The sequence below is a fragment of the Onychostruthus taczanowskii genome, unplaced genomic scaffold (genome assembly GCF_017590055.1).
Source record: "Onychostruthus taczanowskii isolate IOZ18803 unplaced genomic scaffold, ASM1759005v1 scaffold4, whole genome shotgun sequence".
Classification (NCBI taxonomy): domain Eukaryota; kingdom Metazoa; phylum Chordata; class Aves; order Passeriformes; family Passeridae; genus Onychostruthus; species Onychostruthus taczanowskii.
Window position 1 is genome coordinate 13,785,511 of NW_024501459.1, and position 23,602 is coordinate 13,809,112.

At 44.9% G+C, this 23,602-nt stretch overlaps 1 protein-coding gene across 2 annotated transcripts in view; it reads right to left on the reverse strand.

Moving 5' to 3' along the window:
- TPD52 (tumor protein D52) overlaps positions 1–20,841 on the reverse strand; it is a 122,609-nt gene extending 101,768 nt beyond the window's left edge. Inside the window, exon 1 of one of the 2 annotated variants that reach the window (XM_041412953.1) lies at positions 20,738–20,841. In XM_041412953.1, the coding sequence (XP_041268887.1) occupies positions 20,738–20,759 (22 nt within the window). In that variant the 5' untranslated portion in view covers positions 20,760–20,841. Of the gene's footprint in view, positions 1–12,141; positions 12,206–20,737 lie in introns of those variants that run through there. The other variant, XM_041412954.1, reaches the window with a different exon arrangement.
- Positions 20,842–23,602: the final 2,761 nt, after the last annotated feature.

Here is a 23,602-nt window from a genome sequence, read left to right on the forward strand (position 1 = left end):
TCCTACCTGGTGATGAAGGAAGCTGTTTTGCTGAACAAGCTTCTTCCTCATCACTTAGGGAAATTTAACGGTCTTCTAACTGAAGTATTAAGTCAATCTCTCTGTAGAAAGGACTGCAGTCCACCCTTCCAAATCTCCTGTAGGACAGCTTCTAGGCTGTCATTGCTAACTCATCCACTTCAGGGAAGACAATCTTTAGTTTTGAGAGATCCCCTGCCAGCCATAACAATTGTTTTATCTGCTTCTTCCCCAGAAGTTCCTTAGCACATCCAGGGATTCAGGGCAGACCAAGGCAGCAACTCCCCCATACTGCCTAAAGCCAGTCTAAAGAAGATTGATTCCTCCTCCAAATGCACCACAGGGACAGAACCTATCTCTCTCCAAGGGATTTTCCAAACTCAAGTGATGGCCTAAGGAAACAAAACAGGATGGGGATGACAAACAGCAGCTGCACTGAACCAAAAAGCAAGGTTTTTCTCTGCAGTGTGAAGTTTTCTGACCAGTTTAGCAGCTCTTGACAGCCACAGCAATCAAGATTTCTGTACACTATGAAAACAGGCACATTATGAGGCCTTTCTAAAGGGCCTTCCCCTGACCAAAATATCCTGCTGGACTGGCTTCCTCTCATTCACAATAATTCAAAGCACTTGCAGCTGGCTGGAGGTGGAACTGAGGTTGTAGAGCCATACCCTAATAGATAGATGCTGCCTTCCCAGGACAAGACAGACACACATTTCAGAGCTGAAGCTTAAGTTTAGGCTTCTGTTACATGGCTTAGAGTAATTAACCATGCATCCTCAAGTATCTTTGTTCTTTGCCCTGCACTGCAAATTCAGTTTTACTCTGTACCTTGGTAACAACCTTGGTTGTTACTGCAGATACCAGCTGCAAGGTCTTGATACCTGCAAAGATCTTGAAGCCTAAGGAAGGAGCTGTTCCAGACTGAAGTAGCAGTGGTTCTTTGCTTACTGTGCCAGAGATTAAAACCGAAGATACTGCCGTTCCAGAACAAGCATTCATTTGCCCTTAACACCTCACGATAACTTAGAGGTTAGTACTTAAGTCATCTATGGCATTTTAGAAGCTGGTGTCTGAGAGACTGGCACAAAGGTAGATACCTTCTGTCAAGGATGCTTGAACCAATCACTGACAAGTTCAACTGAATGTCACAAAGTTGACAAGACTCAGCAAAGTATTACCATCACAATTTCTACCATTAACCACGTTGTAATCTCCTCTGTTAAGGTTACAGAGTGTACTTAAAGCTTTCCCCGGTAACTATCTAGCATTAACAGTCAGTACAGATTGTGCACCTCATGAATCACAAGGAAGGGAACTCCCTCCACAGCTAGAAAAGCTGTTAAGTTTGAGCAAACACCGTTCACCAGATATCTGCCTGCTTAGTCTCAGGCGTGGTTCTTTCTTCAGCTAGCACCTGCTACCCAGGTCTGCAGCTTCCACCTTAACCTAAGGCTCTAGCAACAATTTAAGCAATGTAATATAGTATTGAAGCACTTCTACCTTCATGGCAGCTGAGCAGGGATAGGATGTTATGGTAGCCTTGTGGAGAAGCTGCTTTTCCCACACACAGGTCTAACAGAGCAATAGTTTGTTTATGCATGGAAACCTTATATCCCTCTTTCCCTACAGAAAGTAGGATGAAGTATGAATGAGTACTGCTGTTACACAGGCCCTTCACCACACTGAACACGATCCTGTGTTCGTGTCCTGATTGTGCCCAGAGCTGCCAAACTTGCGCACAACTCATACTTTTGGCAAGGCTATCATGTCTCCAGCACTTAACCAAGCAAGCAAAAGAAAATGAGGGAAAATTATGGGAAGACTTTGTTGACAAAGGGAGGAAGAGGTGTGAGAAGCACTTGCTCCTTGGGGGCATAGCAAAAAGATTCAGACTCTTATTTCAAGGTTGCCTATGGAGATTCAATTGCCTTCTCAGCCTATACTTGGTTTGAATTTCAACTTCTGCAGTCTGCTATGACACAAGACTGATAAGAGGCCTTCCAGTAAGTGTGTCTGGGGCAAAGATTTCCAGCCAGGTGGTCTTCCACCACCCCCATCTTTCCCAGGTAGTTCCCAATCAGGCAGCAACAGTCAAGATCCTCTCCCCACTCCAAAGAGTTTTATATGCATAAGCCATTTTAAGAGCCATAAATCTACTTAAGCATCTTAAGCCAGTCTAGATTCTGTGGCATCAATTTGATCTTCAAAGTCTTACCAGTTTACAGACAAGTAAAGCCTTTCAGCACCTGATCTGAGGCCTTAAAATTGCATTAAGAGAAAAGGATGCTGTGAAGCAAGAGGACAGAAGCCCAAAGATTAAACAAGCCTGAAATTTGTACATTAGTGCTCCTATCACATTGTGCTCTCTCCCCTTCCTTTAACAGCAGACGCTTCTTTCAGTCCCCTGAGATTTGTGCATGACATGAATGGAGCTGCACAGCTACAGCAATTCCTGAACAGTACAAGTACAGGCTTCTGCAGGCCCGTTAGAAATGGTCAGCAGAATGTGGCTGAAGGGGTTAAGTATCTGCTGTCTTCTAGCAGGGTACAACTCAACACCATGATATTAATCTCAGTACTTCAGCCTCATCCACATGCTTTCTCTGGACAAGCTCTGCCTGATACAACCACATCATTCAGTACAGTTCTTTGTACGGAGATACCTTCCTCAGTACTTTCTTTAGCCTAAGTGCTGCCTTCACTTACTCTTATTAAAACAAAGAAAAAACCCAAAAAACCACCACCAACAACAACCACCACCTCTTTGAAGATGTATCTCCCTGCAACACAAACACTTCCAAATGTTACAGGTAGGGATCACACGGTTGCCAGTGTTGCTCTTCTCTTAAAGCAAAGCCTCAGCCCACAGTATTTCAGACAGCTGACGCAACATGTCTTGGCGAAGGCAGCAGCTCTCTCTCCTCTCAATCCAATTATAAACTCAGACTAATTTCCTGAGCTCTTGTGAGGGAGTAGATCCACGCTCCAGCATATCCTGCGACTAGACAAGCTGACACTACAGTAAAATACTTAACCCATTCATGTCAGACAAAATTGTCTATATTTGCACATATTCTCTAGCATCTTTCAAGTGTTTCAGCATTTAGATTAAGCAGAAATCCCAGATTTATGACAAAGCTGTGTGTCTCAAACAGTGCTCAAAGCTCACGTTTGTCAGCTCCAACAGTAACAGGTGAAAATCTTTCCAATCTATGGAAAAGGACCAGGCCAAAGGACAGAGTACCACCCCAGAATCAGTGATCAGAGTTTTCACCGACTTTGGAGAAGTCAGATCAAAGCCTGCAAACACAGAGGAACACTTCCAAGTGAGATTAACAGAGTTAAAACACTTTCAGGTAGACTTTAGAGGAATGTATTTAGTTATTTCACTTCAGCCACTTATCCGGGTTATACTGCCATTCTCTATAGACTCTGATCCCTCAGGCAAGAGACTGACCCTGTCAAAAATGTAAAGAAACAGTGCTGAGCTGCAGCTAGATGATAGCTGGAAAAGATTAGGAACACTGCAGTGCAGAAATGGGATTGTCTCAAGCAAAGTTTCACTATGCAACCTTGCAATCTAATTAAAATTTTACTTGAGTGACTCTGGAGTGACTTCCAGCCTCCCTCAGAAGACAAGACTGCTTTTCTGCATTCTTAAAGCAAACCTCCCTCTTTTAACACAGCATCCTAGAGCCTCCATTTCTGAAAAGCAGCTCCAGAAAAGTTCACCATCCCCATTCTAGGTTACCAGGTCTCACCATGAAATTGACACTGAGGTTTTAAGAACAAAGCAAATTCAGTTACACATTAAGCTGAATTACAGATTGTGATATCTAAAATTAAAAAAAAAAAACAACAAACAAACAAACCAAAAAAACCCTGCAGAGAAAGACTTGGGTAGTCTTAGCAGCACCTTAATGATACCAACAAAATCTTCATTGCTTGTGGTACTCAGTAGGTCCTACCATGTAATTACCAAGTCGATGCCCGGATTTGATGTAGCACAGAAATTCCATCATTTACTATCAAGGGCAGAAGTACAGAGGCAACCAAGCAGCACACAATATGATGTAAGCAACAAGGGTTTAGGGTAAGTACTTCCTAAAATCCATTCTTGAAGATATTCAAAAGCCATCTGGACATCAAGGTGGACATGGATATCAAGGACCAGTAGTCTTTAATACCTTTATTGATGACAGTGGCATCAACATTCAGCAAGTTTGTACATGATACAAAGCTGCACTGTGTAGGTGACAGAACAGAAGGACAAGGTGCTGTCCAGAAGGACCTGGAGAAACTCAAAAAGTGGGCCCACGAGAACCTCATCAAGTTCAACAGGTACAAGTGCGAGGTGTTGCACCTGAGTCAGGGCAATCCCAGATACAAGTACAGGCTGGGAGAAGTTCTTGAGAGCAGCCCTGCAGAGAAAGACTTGGGTGGACAAAAAGCCGGACATGAGCTACCAGTGTGTGCTTACAGTCCAGAAAGCCAAACACATCCTGGGCTGCATTGAAAGCAGAATGACTAGCAGGTCAAAGGAGGTGATTCTCCACCTCTACACTGCCCTTGTGAGACACCACCTAAAGCACAGCATCCAGCTCTGAAGTTCTCAGCAAAAAAGAGCATTGGCCTGCTAGAGCTGATCCAGAGAAAGGGCACAAAGATGATCTTTCTACAAGAGATCCTACAAAGACACGCTGAGGAAGTTGCGCTTGTTCAGCCTCAAGAGGACTCCAGAGAGGCCTCACTGCGTACTTACAGTACCTAAATGGGACCTGTAAAAGAGGAAGAACAACTTTTCACACAGGTAGATAGTGACAGGACAAGGAGGAACAGTTTCAAACTAAAAGAGGAGAAATTTACATTAGACATTAGTAAGAAATTATTTTCTCAGAGGGAGGTCAGGCACTGGAACAGGTTGCCCAGATGTGGTAGATGCCCCATCTCTGGAAGTGTTTGAGGCCAGGTTAGATGGGCCCTGAGCAACCTGATCTAGTTAGTGGGTGGCATCCCTGCCCACACCTGGGGGTTGAACTGATGAGTGCTAAGGTCCCTTCCAACTCAAACCATTCTGTGATATGGTCCTGGGCAACGAGCTCCAGGTGGCCCTGCCCTAACAGAGGGGTTGAACCTCCAGAGCTCCTTCCCTCCTTAACCATCCTGTGATTAACACAATGGCTGTACTAAGTTACAGGCTGCTCCTCCGTATTCTCCAAGGATCCTCCAGGAACCTCTCTTTTTCAGGAACACAAGGGGTCCTGGCATCCTGCCTTAGGGGAGGTCTGTGGCCCATCCTTCATCTTGTGAAGTAGATTTACAAATACCTACCTGCTGACAGAATAAAGTTCCATTTTCTCCCACACTCTCTAAACTGAAATATGGACAGAGACTTCATGGGAGACTTTTCACTTCTCCACATCTACCCAGAAGAGAAGTATTATGGAGTACAGGAGTATTATGACAGCTGACGAGTAAAGCAAAAGCATTTGCAGCAGGAGAGACTGTGCTGGTTTCTGTTACGAGGCTGCAGGAAAAAACTGACAGATTCTGGAAGAGGAAAAAAGTCTCCTGTATTTTCATAAAAGGGACAGCTTACACTTCACTCACTAAACGAACAAGCAACTTTTTGTGTCTGACATGTGACTCCAGACACAGAAGCAGCTCTTGGCGACTACAAAAGCCATCTACTTCCCCCTGACACCCCTTCTCCAGGAGGGAAGTGAATGTATGCCTCTGCAGCAGGAAGAGTTCACTCTTGTACAGAAAGAAAAAGTTGCAGTAGACAAATAAACTACCAGTGTCACTGAGCTAAAGCTGCCTTTCAGCAGGAGCCTCTCCTCCTTTTACCCTTTATCAATTGCACAGAACCCAAGGAAATTAGCATTAAGTCTTTAAATTCCCTTCTCAGATTCCTCAATTTATTTTTCATCCACTCCAGTGCAGTTTCCTTTACTCCTCCAGCAACTCTCTCTACTGCATGCTAGGGGAACCTGAGAGCAAAGTTCCTCAGTCCAGAAAAAAGCTGACACAAAAGCTTCCAAACACATGTCAGTTCACCTAGAGATGTCAGCTTGCCCTTTAGAAGCACTGGGAGAGTCACTTCTGCATTCAGGACACAGTCATTTTTAGCACAACCACACAAATCTCCCCAAAATAGTCAGAGCACAGTAATCTCCACGTGAACTTCCACAAAGGATGCACACACAACACCAAAAGGAGTGACATTTTCTAGAAGTACTGCTAATTTTACCTCACACAAGTTACTGGTTGCATGGTTAAGGTGCACTCCTGCTGTAGCCTGGCACCTTATTCTGCTATCCATGATAAAGATCAGCTCTTTGCATAGCAATGACAAACCACCAGATTTTTTCCCTTCTCAGGACTTGACTAAGTAAGTTTACAATTTTGACTTGTACTGTCCAACAAGTGTAATTACATAAAACTTAAAGTACAATTTCTCAAAGGCAAACAACTGCAAGTAGCAAGCTGCATAGAAATCCTATTAACATTTCTGCTCTTAGCTTATCTGAGAGCATAGTATGAAATCTTTGTGAAACTGTAAAACTCTGCCTAGTCAGCAGCAAAGTGCACTAGTACTATAAATTCACAGACAAGTAGCCCCAGAAATGTTTCAGGTCATAAGAACCTGCTCCTGATCTCCCTTCTTCAACCAGTCAATCCACACCTTTAAACCAGTAATGGGTTTTGCTACAATCCCCTCAGTGAACCAGCCTGCTCATGAGGTACCCAAAAGTTGACAATAGACACTGAGCCAGCTTCAGCTTTTCCAAGCAGGTAAGTCCAAAATGAAGACAAGCCCTTATTATTCATTTACATTTCTCACAATGCAGAGTTTCAGTGCACCCTCCTAAACTTAAGGAAGTACGACCTAACAAAGCAGTGCTAATGGCACACCATCAGATTGCTGGTACAAAGTACTTGTGCAGCAGCTCACTGTTACTGGAAATCTCTCACTTGAAAATCCATAATAAGTTGCTCATAATAAATTGTGTTGTTTTCCCTACAGCATCAAACAAGACACATTACCTATTCTTTTACAGTCCAGCACTTTACCAGTCACCCATTCAACTGTGTAGTGCTTGAAGTGTCCTGTTCCAGACGGAGTGTGGCTGCTGCTTGCCCATACTGCTAAATTCCACATCCAGCTGGGAGGCACCAACTCCTACAGTGCTTCCGAACGGATTTGGAGCAATAGCTATCACTGCTTAAAGGACCTTGGACACAGACAAACTCAGGATGTGGGCTTGAATACTTCTGCACTGCTCTTAATCTCATTTAACAGATAAGAGGCAGAATCCTGCAACAGTGCATGCAGCAACCAGCAGCAATTCACTAACAAACCAACTGCACTGACCAGCCTTTTTTTTTCTAATATAATGCAGATAATGCATCTACCTTTAGATTATTATGACCACTGAAGTTGCCATTATATTAATAAGTACTCTGAGATGTTATCCTATTGATATGTCCTTGACTGACTTTTAATGCTGCTTCAGCTGAGTAAATCCTGTTAAGAGACATTTGCCCCTACTCCAAGTCACACTAGGACAGTAAATTAAATGAAACTGTTAGCCTAGAGAGATACTGCTGTCACATAAATCAACAGACAGTCATACAACACTAATCACTCCAAAAGCCGAAGGCGGCAAAGATAAGGGTCAAGCAAGTTTGTCCAGTGATGATTCCACAAAAAGATATAAAGCTTTAAAGGACTTCCAGGTCCTAGAAGACTTGAGCATACCTGCCTCCATCAGGTCAGACTTTGGACATGAGATGATACTTTTTGCTGCTGGGTGACATTACAGGCAACCTGCAGTTCCTTTTTAACAACCTACACAGGTTCAGACCGTGAAATAACTATTCTCTCAAGATCTCCAACCAATATTAATATATTTATGCACCATCTAGGTGTGTTCCAGTCTATTCCATACAAAGGGAAGTTTTCCTAAATACCAGCATGCTTAGATAAGTCCAGGCTCCTCATATTTCACAGCAAAGTAAGTAGAATGAGTTTAACCAATCATTTTACTGAAATTATGATAGTGGACAGAACAGGAAAGACCTATCTAATGCACACAAAGGCAAGCATTTTTCCTGATTCTGGTGCAGTTGATGTGATGAAAACTACAGGGGGAGGAAAGAAGTGCAGGTTTAAAGGAGCAAAGTTTGAAGGATATTGAGCTTCATCTCTAAAAGTAGACAGGAAATGAATGAAAGGAAGGGGAGGGGGTGACTGGGATTCTTTTTTAGTTTTATGTGGGTTTGGTTGTTTGTGGGTTTTTTATGTTGGGATAGATTTGTGGTTGGGGTTTTTTGGTAAAGAAAGCACGCCTCCAGTGATTTTAGTAACCAGCTGCTCCAGAACTGCACTGTTCCACAAGTTGCCTCCTCCTAGTATTTGACCTGAAACAGAACACGAGTGCAAACTCCAAGAATAAAGCTTTACACTGCTACATGAAATCTAAGTTTAGCATCACTCCCTATTGCACAAGCTAATTCACCACAAAGCTCATTTCACAACTGTAAATGTCAAACAAAAAAAATACATCTATTCATAGCCATTCTGAGTACTGGTGATGCCCTAGTTTAATGGATCCATTGTGTTTAACAGATTAGTCTGGTAAACTTTTCAAACTTTATAGTTAAGAACTGCTCTAGCTGGTACCCAGGTTATTGTTACATCAGATTTGGCACAGCACAGCTCGGCCATCAGCACAAAAAACCACTCAGAATAACTCAGAGCTTAAACAGCTATGAATAATGCAATCCACAATTTTTCATTCTGGTAAACACTTGATCGGGATATTGAAGAGGTGGAAGTCGAAACACTGCTTTGCATACTGCTAGTCCTCAGCTGTCAATCCAGAAGTGTGCCTGCAGCAGGGAGCTGTGATACAGCATTATTACTAAGAAGCCATCATATCCCTCAGAAATGCTGCTGGCACCACCTTGCATGAAGGGGAAACAAGGCCTTTCCAGTAATATCACCTTGGAAAAGGAAGACTAGAGAAATTATTTTACTTGGCACTTGTTCTATCCTTAATTTATCAGCTACCCCTTCTAAAAATATTGATAAGTCTTCTCAGCTCCTCTTCACAAAACACAGAGGTCTTGCTTTGACTTTTGTATCCCTCTTCTCATATTTTCACTTTCTCAAAAGTTGCTTTTGAATAGGAAAGTACTCTTCATTGGGGATGGGAGGGAAGTATGTTTCTGGGATTCACCAAAGTAAAGCTTGGTCTTGAATTGTAAACAAGAAACAGAAGCATACTAAAGGCTTCATGTATCAGTGTGCTAACACAGAATGAAAGTCTGTACATTCACCCCAGTAAAGGTCTCCCTTTTGCCATTTATCCCAAAAACACTTCCTCACCAGAGGAAGTACTCAGCACATCACTCCGCTGATTCCATTGACATTCGATTTGTTTTCCTTCTGATACAATTCTTCTTATACAATCTCCAAAAATCTGTCATGCCAAAAACCTTGCCCAGTGACAGGCACAGAAGCCAATCAAAACCACTCAGCTTCAAAGCAGCAACTCCAACAGGTTTCACTTGCTACTGTTCAGAAATGTGCAGAAACTAATTCTCCCTGCTCATCACTGCTCATGAACCATAGTACTCATGTTCATCTGCAATTCACACACAAAGGAAGCAAAGCAGGATGCCCCAAATACTTTAAGGGTGGTGTAAGTTTCCCAGTTAAAGATTTGGTCAGTATCTGTGTTTTACCATACAATGGTTTGGGTTAGAAGGGAGCTCCAGCTTCCCTGCTAGGGACATCTTAAACTCAATCAGGTTGTTCAGAACCTCATCCAGTGTTTCCATTGGACCTTCCAAATGTCCAGTGGACCACTAAAAATCTCCAATGTTTTGAGGAATCAAGCATCCACCACCTCTCTGGGCAACCTGTTCCAGTGTTTCAGCACCCTCATCGTACAAAATTTCTCTATATCTAGTCTGAAGCTGCCCTCCTTCAGCTCAAAACCACTACCCCTTGTCCTATCACAACAGGTGCTGCTAAAAAGTCTGTCACCATCTTTCATATAAGCCTCCTTTAACTACTGAAAGGCTGAAGTAAGATTACCCTGGAACCTTCTTTTCTCCAGGCTGAACAAGCTCATCTCTCTCAGCCTTTCCTCATATAATAGATGTTCCACCCCTCCAATGATTTTTATGGTGCTCCTTTGAACCAGCTTCAACAGATCCAAGTTTTTCCTGTTCTAGGGACCACAGAACTGGACACAATACTCCAGGTGAGATCCAATGAGATCCAAGAAGAGGGGCAGAACCACTTCCCTTGACCAGCTGCCTCTGCTGCTTTTGATAAGGCCCAGGATGTGTTATGGCCTCCTGGGCTGCAAGTGCACACTGCTGACTCATGTCCAGCTTTTCATACACCAGCACCAGCCTAAGGCCCTCTCTGCAGGGCTGCTCTCAATCCCTTTGTTCCCCAGCCTGTAATGATATACCACAGGTTGCCTTAATCCAGAATAATTTACAGGAACAAATTACACACTTAAGAGTGTGAACAGCTTGCAGCTCAGAAGTTGGTGTTTTAAGCAATGCACCCAGAGGGGTGCATTAGGCAGAAGGCTCACCTACCACTGTAGCTGTGCTATGGGATCACCCATCACCTTCCCTGCAGGGTTGCTGGACTGTTAAAACCAAGTCCTCAAAACCACATTTGAACCTGAAGTATCCGCATACACACACCAGCAAAACCATAAAACTCCTGCTTCTTTACAGAAGTGCTCTGTATTGTCCAACCAACTAAATCAGTGGGCAGGTTAGTGCAGCCCAGCACACAGAGGCCACGTCCTGCAATACATGCAGCACCTCTCTGGCCCTTGTTACGTGCCTGGTGACCTGCTGGCTTTTTCCTCCTTTGATATTAAACAGAATTAAACAAGTTTATATTGAATGTCAGCACTGCTGGAAATGAGTAATCAAGAATGTATTTCCAGTAGACTAAATTCTGCAGAAAAAGTCAATTCTTGGAGATACCACACACCAAAACCAAATTCTTCTCCCTACACTAATCAAAGACTCCTCCAGAAAAACAAAAATAAGTTAACTGAGTATTTAAAGATTAAACTGAAGAGCAGGAAAGCAAAATTCGTTTGCATCTAAAAATCAAGACTATATTCAAAAAGAGACATTAAGCCACTGCATTTCACTTTTCCCAAGAAGCATACTACTACCTGCTTAGTGTCCACACTAGTTCTGCTACATCAAGTGCTAACAAGTTTGATATACAAAGCTCAAGTAGCAGTTCACAAAGTACAGACAGGTGTCTCTGTTGTACCTCATCATTTACTAGAAGTGCACTAAGAAAGTCAAATGTATTTTAGGGAAGGCTAGTATTTAAGACTGATTGCTATAAACAGTTACTTAAATGGTAGCTGCAACTGTTTATTTCATCATCAGAGTTTTCAGGCAAGGAGGTTTAGAGTGGGTATCTAAAATACATCTTTATTGCAGTTAAGGACTGCTTCATTGGAGAAAATAACAGTAATGTTTCAGAGTCTTCCCCTCCTTCCAAATTACTGCACTTAAATCATATGACAGTGGCAGCCATCTAGAAGTGCAGTAGAGTTTTTGGCAGTTAAACTACATAAACAACAACTTCCATGATTCACAGGATCCTCCCAACAAGCCTGGGGGTGAGGTCCCCACACACCCCGAACCACGAGCTGGTGGAAAAAGGTACTGTGCAGGGATCCAACCATGGCCTGAGCTGTGGAAGAAGTAGGGAGCCAGACCCACAATGGGCTCGGCATTTCAGAAAATGGGAAGCTGGGGTTGTGACCTTCTTCAGATGTTCAGACAGTTCTCCTTGGGGTCCTCTGCAGGAACTTCTGTTCCTTCAAGTGTCTTCAGAGGTGGTGACAGACCACAGGCAATGTTCTGAACACAGCAGATGGACCCATCCCTTTCTTGAAGGCCCATGACATACTTGGGATATCAAAGCTGCACAGGGGCCCCTACATGACATACTTGGGATACCAGAGCTGCACAGCACCTATAGAGTCTGCCCAGGCAACAGACAAAAAGGCTTGTCAGAACTCAGAGCACAAGAAGGTAAAAACATACCTGCCATGCAAGCACCAGAGCAGGCTTAAGAGAAAGACAAGAAGTCATTTCAGGTCTTTCCTTTTACTCAAGAACAAACTCCCTGTAAAAAAAAAAAAATATACAGTTTTGGAACACAACACTTGCAAGTAGCTTGCTGAGGAGACGAAACAGAGCATGAATGGTGCTTTTAAGAGCTCACAGCTCAAAGCAAAGCACATTGCAGTAAAACAGCCTGTTTTCCTTCTGCCAAGACAGAGACATCTGGCAAGAGGAAAGTCAATATTTAAATCAGGCTCCATTCCCACCCTATGCCTAGGCTGGTACTACTTCTGATGCTCCTCAGTCCTGAATGCACGTCAGCTGCTCAGCAAAGCCTCTTCAGGGACTGCCTGGCGCAGACTTTTTGGTGCTATGGAAACAGCCTGCACAGCGCCGTGTGATCCGCTCACACACTCCGAGGCCCCTGTGTGTGTGCAGGCACAGAACTAACCTCTGCCAGCAGTAATCAAAGCAGCTCTGAGCAGTCAGCAGGTTAAAAACAGTGATTGATCTGGGGGCTTTCTGCTCTGCCTTCACCCTGCTTTTCAAGACTCCTCAGATGCAGGCAAAACACTTCTGAGATGTGCTGAAGGGAATTCTCTTCTACATAGCAGTATAGACACTAGAGAGAAAGGTGCACTCTAGTCAGTGGGAGCTGTACCCATTTCATAACCCAGACCCTTCTTTTGAGTAGGAAGTACTGGTTCCCACTTAAAGGACAGCTTCTTTAAAGATGCTTATAAGCAAGTCCTTGTACAGCCCCATTCCTGGGAACCTGTGTGAGGAAAAGCAAGGGGCATATCAGAACTCTGATGTTCTCCTGCAGAGACTACAGAAGATGCAAGTTCAGAAGATGCATGTTCAGTGAAATGGCCTTCTTCAAAGGCAGCCTGTCCTGGCAGCAGCTGCAAATGTCCACTGCTATGTTATTCCCAGGGACTGGATTGCTGTTGAACACTGCAATAAACATCAGACAGAGAGGACTCAAGTAGAAGCATAAGAGGAATTTCTTTCAAATTCTGCTATCCTGATCAAATTAATCAAGATTTTCTAATGTCATGATGTGATACACATTTAGGCAGAGAACAAAGATAAATGAGTAAGATCACTTCTTGCTCATCTTGGGATCCCTGCTAGTAGTTTAATTAAAATACTTTACGCAAAAAGTAAACAATGCAAAACAGACACAAGCAACATCCCCAATGCTCATAACTGAAATACACAGCTTTGCCAGGCTAAGGAGAAGTTAAAAAACATTACTTACAAAGCTTTGTTTTCAACATTTTTGAGCTTTTTCTCATGAACCAATGCCACTGCCATACATAAGAGTCCAATCATAGCAAAGCACAAGAGGAGCACCTGTCTGAAAACACCAACTCCAGCCCAGGTTGCCTCCCTTGGCACATCTTTTCATCTCTTTACGGGGTTAGGGGGTTCTGATGAAGCACCACTTCCCTCTAGCTGCTAAACAAGGGAAAGCTAAACAGGAAAAAATACCTGTTCTTCTGCCTCTGCTTGCCTAACCCACCACTCCCAGCAAGCTGCAGGTGCTCCCCAGCCTCTTCGTTACTCCACAGTACAACACAGGCATTGCTAGTGACAGAACATAAGCTTTGAGCCAAGCATGCAAGGCCCCAGGACTGGAGACTTGTCAGCCTTGCTCTGTTTCTACCCTTCTTAATTTGCTTGAGGGTTTGTTTTACTTGGTGTGCCTCAGTAGAGACACAGAATGTGAGAATACAGGCATGGTACAAGTAAAGGAGCACAGAGCTGACAATGGAGATCCCATGGCTGTAAGAAAGTCAGTAGTCACCAGTTGAGATATGCAGTTGGACAAAATTATTATAGAGATAACAGAACAAAGGAATAATACCTAGCATATATAAAAGGCACTTTATAGAATAGATTTGGATGAAATACAGAGCCTGAAAAGCCATGAAAGAAATGACAGATGTGTAAAAATCAAACAGAAGGATTCCAGTGAATCCTACAGTGAGGAAGAAACCACCACCATCCTAGTCCTCCCAGAAAAGGAGTCACAATATGATAACTTGCTCTAATGCCCCTGCCACAACTAAAATGATATTACCAGCCTCAGAAGCCAGAGGTAGGATGAGTAAACCACCAAGAAAAAAGGTGCAAAAACTAAGTTTGTACGTTAGCTTTATTATTACTACGACTTCATCTGCATAATAGTATTTTTCTAAATTGAATTATTGATTAGACTATTATTGAATTAGACTGCTAATATTTCAACCACACTAAAAATAATAGGGTTTTCTTTCCATGTACACACACAAAGTGTGCTTCCTCTTTATCTGCAAAGTTTTTAAGCACAGTATACATTTCTTGTTCTGCTGGGAAGCTACAAGCAGAAGAGGGGCAGTTCAGAAGCCTGTCACTCCAAACCACACGTGTCACAGAATGTACCTGTAGACCTCAGTTCTGCAGAAAAGGGAGCGTTCCAGGCTTGGCCAAGGAAGCATTTGCTGGGCCACTTCACTGTCAGTCAGCATCCAAGGACACTTATTGCTCTGCTCTCACACTCTGGAATAGAGAAGTTAGCTTGCAAAACAGGAAAGCTGCTTCTTTCAGTGACAGCATTCACACCACAGCAGTAGTGCTGGTTTCTCTCTAGATAGCATCAATCCACCCCTTTCTGCTCAGGAGCAAGTAACAGCACAGTGAGCATTTTTTCCACACACGAGCATTTGCTGGCAGCCAGTGCTGTCTTGCTCCCCGTACCCCACCCAGGGACAAGTGGCTGCAGACTCCTGCAGCTGTACTTGTACTTGCACTAGCAGAAAATCCATACAGCCATCTACACCTCTGCCAGAAATAAGTGTTTTCATAGCAGATACTACAGACCAGTCAGCCCAAATCATGGTATCATCTTGCCAAACAGCCAAAGCCAACACACAGCTATATATTCTTTCACTTCTGCTCCCTTAACCAGAGGCAGAGGAAAAGGAGGAAGACAAGTAAGAGGAAATGGCAGGAGTGACACTGAACCTTCAGGAGAGATCCAGACTAGAAAGTTCAGGGTAGCTGGTCTGTTACTGCAACCCTTTTCAAAACAGAAGGCTTGCAGTAGAAAGCCTGTCCTCCAATACTAGGTTTTTGAGTGAAGGTTCCCAATCACTCTGGCTAACACACCCAAGTATGAGCAATTTTGAAGACACTCCACCTTTAACAGGAGAGAAAGCCGTCCCTCTGGAGACTTAAATTGAAGCTGATACAGAGTGACTGTGTTGGCTGAACAAGAACATTTCAATTTAGTGCTTAATCTCACTTAATGCCTGCTTTCCCTTTCAGTCACCCTTTGTTTGACATTTTTCTGCTTACTCACTGCAGGATATTAAAAGAACAAGGGTAAACACCTCCCTTCCTCCATATAGGAAATCTCAAATTAGAAGTGCCCATATTACAAAGACTCCAGTGGAGGCAACAGTGGGATCATCATTCTCCTACCTGGAGGGCAGCATCTCATAAAAACACAAAACCCCCACATCTATCAGGTGTCTCCTGCCCAGGGCTCAGCCAACAACACTGCTGCTCTCTCCTATTAAATTAAGAAGGAAGAGTTTGGATTATTTTCTTTTGAAAATTGGTCAAGAAACATTGGGTTTCAAGAACACTCCCTGCACTGTATCTGCTGCCATGGAAACATCACTTTTTGAAGAGATATAGCACATATCATCCCTTACCTGCAGCAATATCCAGCACCCTCAGGAATCAGCAATCCACAAACAGCTCACTGATTTCACATGGCAAATCTAGTCCCTTGTTTTTCTCTATACTGGCTGAGGGACTTCCTGCCAATAAAAACTGCCAGGACATTCTCCTGTTAAAGGAGTAAACAGTTGTGAAGAAACAGGACAAAGCCTTCGCAGCCTTTACAACACTCAGGCAACAAAAGCAGATTTTGGGATGTCCTTACCCAGCAGGGTCAGTGCATGGCAGAAAGCATCAGAAGCCCCAACACCCACTTCCTTTATCACCCAGCTCCTCCTGGGACTATAGTGACATCTGGCTCACAAAGCAGAAGTTGTTAGTCAAAGGCTGCTGTATTCAGCAGCTGTAGAAGACAAGGGGGGAAAAATGTACATAAAAGATAGACAGCAGCATGAACAGAGATATGAATGACATAAAAATGAATAGAGATAACATTCCCAAGGCAGAGGAGTGCAGTATGTGGTTACTGACAGCCCCTGCAGATGGAAGGGGCTGTGCTCTGCAGCCTCCAAGCACAGTTCATAGCAGCTCAACAGCGCTCATGCCCAGGCCAGGAGAGGTGTTAACAGATGGCAGCCAACTTTCAGCCATGAAAACCAGCTGTTCCCACTTTACCCATAAAGCATCCACATCAAGCAGAGCAAGGCACCTGCTCAGCCTCCACCAGCACATTCTTAAACCGAAGCCAAGCTGCAGTGCTTTATTCTAGGCCAGAAATGTCAGCCTGAGCCCCCAAGGCCTCCCATTGCTTTGGCAGGCATTTGCAGTGGGAGCAAGGGGGAACTCGTGGGCTGCTTCAAAGTGTGGGAAGCTGGAATAAAAAGGAATTGCATCAGTTTCATGTAGTTTGGGGATTTTAAAAGCCCCGAGCACTTACAGCTTGGCCTCGTTGGAGGATCAAAGGACACAGATCCTTAGCTAAGCTTTCCCTGCACCAAAAGGTCTGAGAGTAGACCTTACTCTGCATGAGTGAAGGACTGCATTGACTGCTTGGGACAGTGGTCATTGCAGGGAACAGGGAAAAAGATCCATGCATACCACAAGCAACAGATCCTTTCCACAGTTGGAGTACTGGGCTGGCCCCCTTCTCCATACCCTACTGAAGTGGGTGTGAGTATGAATGAAGAGTTCCAGTTACCCTCCAGTGCCCAAGCATTGCAGAAGGCAGGAACAGCTGACACTGGTCCAGCCTCCAGCTGCCCACCCAACAGCTGCGCATCAGCTGCTCCAGCATCCCTCCAACACAGCACACTGATCCCCCACATTTCTGTACCTCATCCATGCACTGGCTGGGAGAGGACAGCAGTGCCATCAAATAACTATGTAATGCCACCTTATCACATCAGGACCCTCAGCCTCAGTCAGAACAAGGTTTTCCCCACCAATAGTTTTTCTTGCAAAAGAAATGAAAGCCTGCTTCTGTTCAAGGGACCGACTAATAAATCTTCTGATACTTCTGTCATCTTCAAGTCACTGCTACAGACACTCAGCTCAGTGAAATCATTCTTTCTTTGCAGTTCCCACAACAGCTGTCCACTTGTATTTACTTACAAGTCTGTTTGATTTCACAATTGCACATTAAGTGAAAAAAAAAAATCATACCTACAGTACTGCAAGTACCTAGTGATAGGAAAACAAATAAAGCAGTAGGAAAAGGTGCAGCTTTGTCCAATAGGACAATGGGGGAAACTTTGCCCTACTGCCAGCAACAAGTTCTTTCTACACAAAAAAGAATATTAAAGTCTACTCTGTCAGCCCCAAAAGTACAAGTCAAGGCTACAGGAAAAGAAAGACTTACATAGTCTCTCAAGAAATCACATGTAGTGTTTTAGGACTACTTTTCAGTACCACAAAAGCCTGAAGATTTTGAAAGACACCAAATTACATAAGTGAAGTGTTGCTGAAGCATAAGAGGAACCCTGAACACAACATTGGAGAGGGATCATTACCAGATATCTGTGCTGTGGTGCATGTGTTTGTGAGACTGCTCAGTGGCACAGTCTCCTCATTCAGAACACTGCTTACACTGTAGGGGCAGCTTCATCCTTATTTTTCCACTGAGAAACTGTACCAGCACCAACAGTAACAGTGGCAAGTCAGAGAGAGAGACTCATTTTGCAAGCAAAATCAGGTGTGGTTGTGGTTTGGTTGTTTTGCTTTCTTTTGGCAGGGGGGAGTAGGGAGGAAGAGGGGACAACAGCATCTTTGTAAAAGCAAAACTGCAGTTATTAATCAATTCAGCAACTAAGTCCATAGAGTGAATCAGATTTTTGTTCATGACAAGTTAAAGAAAAGCAACAGAACAAGGGACTCCTCATCTCAGGATAATATTATAGCCATTTGGCTTGAGCTGCCACTACTGCTTTGGTGCCTGTAATCACAGAGCAAGAGACTGACTGCTTGGAGACCTATTTCCAGAGCTGTTGGAGTACACTGAGAATCACCTGGAGCCATCCAGTCTGTCCAAATATCCCTTCACTGAAAACAAAGACATTTCAAGTGAAAAGTTGCCCAGTGATTCTGATGCTGCTGGTGGTAGGCTAGGAACAACATTTTAAGGACTGCTACCAAACCTGACTGCTCAAGAGAGAGGAGAGACTTAAGCACGTTCTACACCTGGAGCATTAGCCTCATCTAGTTTGGCTGCAGTCTTAACCATAACCTAGATTTTCTTCCTAATTACCGCTATGTGAGAAAGCTGTCACCATAACAACAAAGGGTGCAACCTCTGACTTGCAATTTTACACAAATTAATTTCTGTTTGGAAGTGGTAATCCAGAAGGTTTACGCTGGCACCAGGGACACAGGACCTGATGGCCTGGACTTTAACCATATATGTTGGCTTTAGTGAGTAATAATATTGTATCATCAAGGAGTTTCCAATGCAAGCACTCCAGTTTGCCAAGGTGGTCTTTGAAGTCTAATTGGCAGGGTATTAGAAGCCTTTAATCAACTGGCACAAGTGTGTTGACTATTCTAGATTTTCCCACTGTATCTGCAGATCTCCACCTCACCATGAAGAGAAAACAGCATAATTACTCCAAAAAGAAGGCAGAAGAAGAAGGTGTTGCACCACCTTTGCTCTGTAATAGTCCCTTGCATCACACTAGGTACACTATTCTGATAAACATCCTGAGGTGCAATACCCTCTTAGTACGAAGCAATTTATAACAGAAATGAGTACAACAGCAAAACAAGCCTCAAGGAAGTATCAGGACTGTCACTACAGTTTTTCAAAAGATCATGTTATTTTACTCTCCTTTCCCATCATTACATGTTCAAGACCCTGCAGTTGCAATAAAAACCTTTGCCTTTTTTATAGCCTCAAGAACTTTGAAACAAATACTGAAACCAGTTTTAATGCTCCTGCAGTTGCAATCAGAATTCTGAAGCAACTGACAATTGTGCTATTTGCTGGCACAATTCTGTTTGGTGGTACCCAAGAGTAGGGTTTGGGAGCTGTTTTCTTTCCTTTTTTTGGGGGGTCGTGCTATTTGCTTGCACGATTCTGTTTGGTGGTACCCAAGAATAGGGTTTGGGAGCTGTTTTCTTTCCTTTTTTTGGGGGAGTTTGTTGGGTTTTTTTTTGTTTTTTTCTGTTTTTAATTTATACCTATATTGAAGATAGACACAGGACTTCAAAATGGTTGAAGGAACCTCCCTGAGGTGATTCAGCCCCTCACCAGATTACCTTCTGCTCAGGCAGAGATAGCCTGACCTTTTCTGTAAATACAGAGAAACTCAGAAAGCATTGTTAATTCTACAAGTGTACTACACAATCCTCGAAACACTCAACTGGGAGCAAATCAAGGCTGGCGCCTGCTCAGCTAGCAGAGCACAAAGCTTGACCGTGGCAGAATAAGGGGTACGTTCCCAGCAGCTCCTGCACCTCCAATATCCCAGCCGCCACAAGTGCAGGCCTCCTGCCATCCCCAGCATGCCAAGCAGGAAAACCCTGAATGAAATCAGCCCAAGGGCACAGACACTGAGCTGGGCCAAGCAGCTCTGCCAGCTTGCTGCAGGTAACTTAGTGACCCCAGCCTGCCCTACCTCGTCTAGAGGAGAGCAGCTGGCATGTCGGTCAGTACCACACCATATAAAAGGCTCCACCTGATTCATGAATGGGTTGGATAAATGTAATACACCCCTGTGGGATAAGCTTATACAGCAAGAGAACGTGCTTTGCTTGCATTCATGTCAGTTTTTATCAGGGCACTATTATCTTGGGCAAGCTGTCCCAAGGATTTTGGGTTTCAATAAACCATGAAGTTTTAGGAAGAGTGTTGCAGGCAGGGCAGCCAGGACACCAGTCTTCCCAGGCAAAAGGCACACCAGTGAAGCACCACAGAGGCGCCAGCCCTGCTGCCGCTCAGGGGCCGAGGGACAGCTGCCCTAACAGAGCTGCCAGCTGTGGAGCAACGCCGGGCTGGAGACGACTAAAAGGGAACAAATCCGGCGAACAGCGCTGGTCAATCCAAAGTCGCACACTCTATAATGGAAGAGCTTTACTTTTACTGCAGGGTGAAAGTAGAAAGTTTATTCTGCCCGCGAAGCCCCGCGGGAAGGCCGGGATGCGCTGCCCGTGCAGCCGCGGCTGGGGGCCCGGCAGCCGCCCCGTGCTCCGCCGCCCGGCCCCGGTTCCGCATTTCCCGAGCCGACGGCCGGCGCAGCCTCGCCCAGGCCGCGGGCAGCCCCTTGCGCACGCCCGGCCCCAGCGCTGCCCGGCCCGGCAGGGCTGGGCTGGGCAGGGCAGTTCCGGGCCGAGCAGCGAAGGGCTGCGAGAGCCACTACCACCACCACGGCCCCCGGGGCGCAGCGGCAGCGCCCACCCCGCGCCCTACCTTGGTCCCTCGGGGGCTCCATGGCGACCCCGCGCCCGTCCCGGTGCCCGTCGCGGCTACCTCGGCTCGGCTCGACGCCCGCCCCCGCCAGCGCCTGGGTGGCAGCTGAGGCACCGCCCGTGCCCGCGGGGCGGGGCCGCGCCCGTCACTCAGCGGCGCGTCCCGCCCAGGTGAGCGAGCGCCGCCCGCCCCGCCCCGCCCCGCCCCGCGCAGGTGAGCGCGGCACGGCCCGCAGGGTGAGCCGCCCTGAGCCTGCCCCTCGGTCAGCCCCTCACCGGCTGTATCCTGGCTCCAGGGCAGCGCCTGGCTCCGCAGTGCTGCTGCACCTCGGCTTGTGCTGGCTGACTCCGCGTGGCACCGGCCCCGTGCGGAGAGACACAACCAACGTGCTGCCCGCAGCTGGTGCGACAGGCAGGAGGAAGCTACCACCGAAGAGATCCAGTTCACAGAATCAGTTAGGTTGGATAAAATCTCTGAGGTCACCGAGTCCAACCTGTGACCAAACACCAGCTTGTCAACCAGAGCATAGCACCAAGTGCCAAATCCAATCTTTGCTTAAACACCTCTAGGGACAGGGACTCCATCACCTCCCTGAGTGGCCCGTTCCCACGTCTAATCTCCCTTTCAGTATAAAGTTCTTCCTAATGTCCAACCTAAACCACCCTGAGCATAGCTTAAGACTGTGTCATCTTGTCTAGTTGCTGATTGCCTGGGATAAGAGGCAGATTCCACCTGGCTTTCAGGTGGTTGTAGAGAGCGATCAGATCACCCCTGAACCTCCCTTTCTCCAGGCTAAACAGCCCCAGCTTCCTCAGCCATTCCTCACAAGACTTGTGCTCCAGACCCTTCACCAGCTTTTGTCCTTCTCTGGACATGCCCCAGCACTTTTGTGCGGCTGTGGAATCTTCCTTCTGGTTGTATATCAAAATATACCCATCCACACAAATTGTGCTGCATTATAGAAGTTAAACTGTGATTTTATTCTCACTTTAAAGATTGCCCTGCAAGACTCACTAGCATTTACACCAAGCTGATGGCTGTGGCTGCCTTAAAGAGACTTCAGCAGCTGAAGAGAAAACCAACAACTGTTCTAGCTGTAATCCTCCCTGCAATCACAGCTCTTTCTCTTAAATTATCATTAAGTGCAGAGAAGTTTTCATTATGCATTTTGACCAGCAGTCTGCCTTACCGACAATATTAAGCTACCAAATAGATTTTTGCTTTACCCTTTTCAAATCCCTGGCCTTGACATCTATGGATTTGATTGTTTGAAAAGATCAATGTTTGTGCAGAATGAGCAGCAAGGCCTCCATCTCAGGGCTGTGTGAATAGCCAAATTGTCCCCAGCGTTCAGCGTGCACAGTCACATGCTAAAGCAGAGCACAATAGAGAGTCATGAGGTGCCAACTCAGAATGTCCTTGCTTTGGATAAAAAACAGCAGCAGCAAATCCAGGTAGCTTTCGATCCACAAGGCAGCTGAGGAATGTGAGCTTTTGCTAGGGGAAAGGAGAGCATGTTTATATTCTAGGATATGCATAGTTGCAGCAGGACATTGTTAGAGTGATGCCACGAAAATAGGAAATCAGTCAGAATATGCCCTGCATGTTTATATTTTTTTCCCAGATATATGACTCAACACATATCTCAGATATGTTTTATGATGGTTTCAAAAAATAAATTCAAATAGATATTTGAGAGGGTACATCTGCTTCTATTAAAAAAAAAAAAAAATTCCCCCACAGTACTCCACTTGAAGTCCCAAGCTTTCCCACTGACCAGCAGATATGTTATACATTATCTGTAATGGCAGTGGAAGAATATCAGTAGCAATAAAATTTGCCCTTCTTTGAAGGTACTTTTCACTACCAGAACACCTGGCAGCTCTGAAATGCCTGTCAAGAACCAACTCGCAGAGCAGTGAAGCTGTCAGCATCTCACTGCCTCTTGTAGGGGAAGGGACATTTCACTAGCACATCCATAAAAGCAAGAGTTGGCCATCAGGAAAGGACTACTACCTGGAGAGCTGGTTCAGTACCCTCTGGTAGTGACACTCCCACCAGCCCAGCTGAGTTTGAGTAGAGTAGAGCACTGCTGATTCACTCACCACCCACCCAGCTGAGGAACACCCTGCTAAATGCAAGTACAGCCTGAATGCTCAGTTTTACTCCCAGTTTGCTGAACTCCAAGCTTAGAAAAGCCGCCTTCCTAGTCCTGCTGGATACTGTGCTGTTCAATTTCCCCAGCAGCTGTGGCCCTCTCAAAGTAGCAATGGGGTACCAGATCCCAAACAGGTCCCCAGTTGTCCTGCCCAGAAAATTTTTAGATACAAGAGACACAGCCAAACCTCACCATCTCCAAATACAATGATGTCATTGCCATTTTGCTCATTGCCCTGACTAGCAAGGAGGATGGAATTGTAACAAGCACCTGTTACTCAAATTGAAGCATGTTACAAGTTGTATGAATGTTGTCTACAGGCTCCAATTATGATCACAGGACATAAAACATGAACTGAGAAGAAAAGGTTGCATCTGTCCTTAAGGTCCCATTGTGTCTATGAAAAAGGACAGAAGTATAGGACAATGGATGTACTGAGATCAGTTCCTGCAACTCCTTGTTTTCTTCAATCAGTTATAACAAATGAAAACAAAGCATGTATAGCAACCTGGTCTAGTGGAAGGTGTCCTTGTCCACTTCAGTGGGGTTGGAACTAGATGATCTTTAAGGTCCCTTCCAACCCAAGCCATTCTAGGATTCTATAGAAGGCAAGCCTACTAGAACTTTGAATCACCTAATTACAGGACTTGAAAATACTTTGTCCTGAGTGGTATGGGGCCTGTCCTGTGCAAGGGATGTTTATTGCC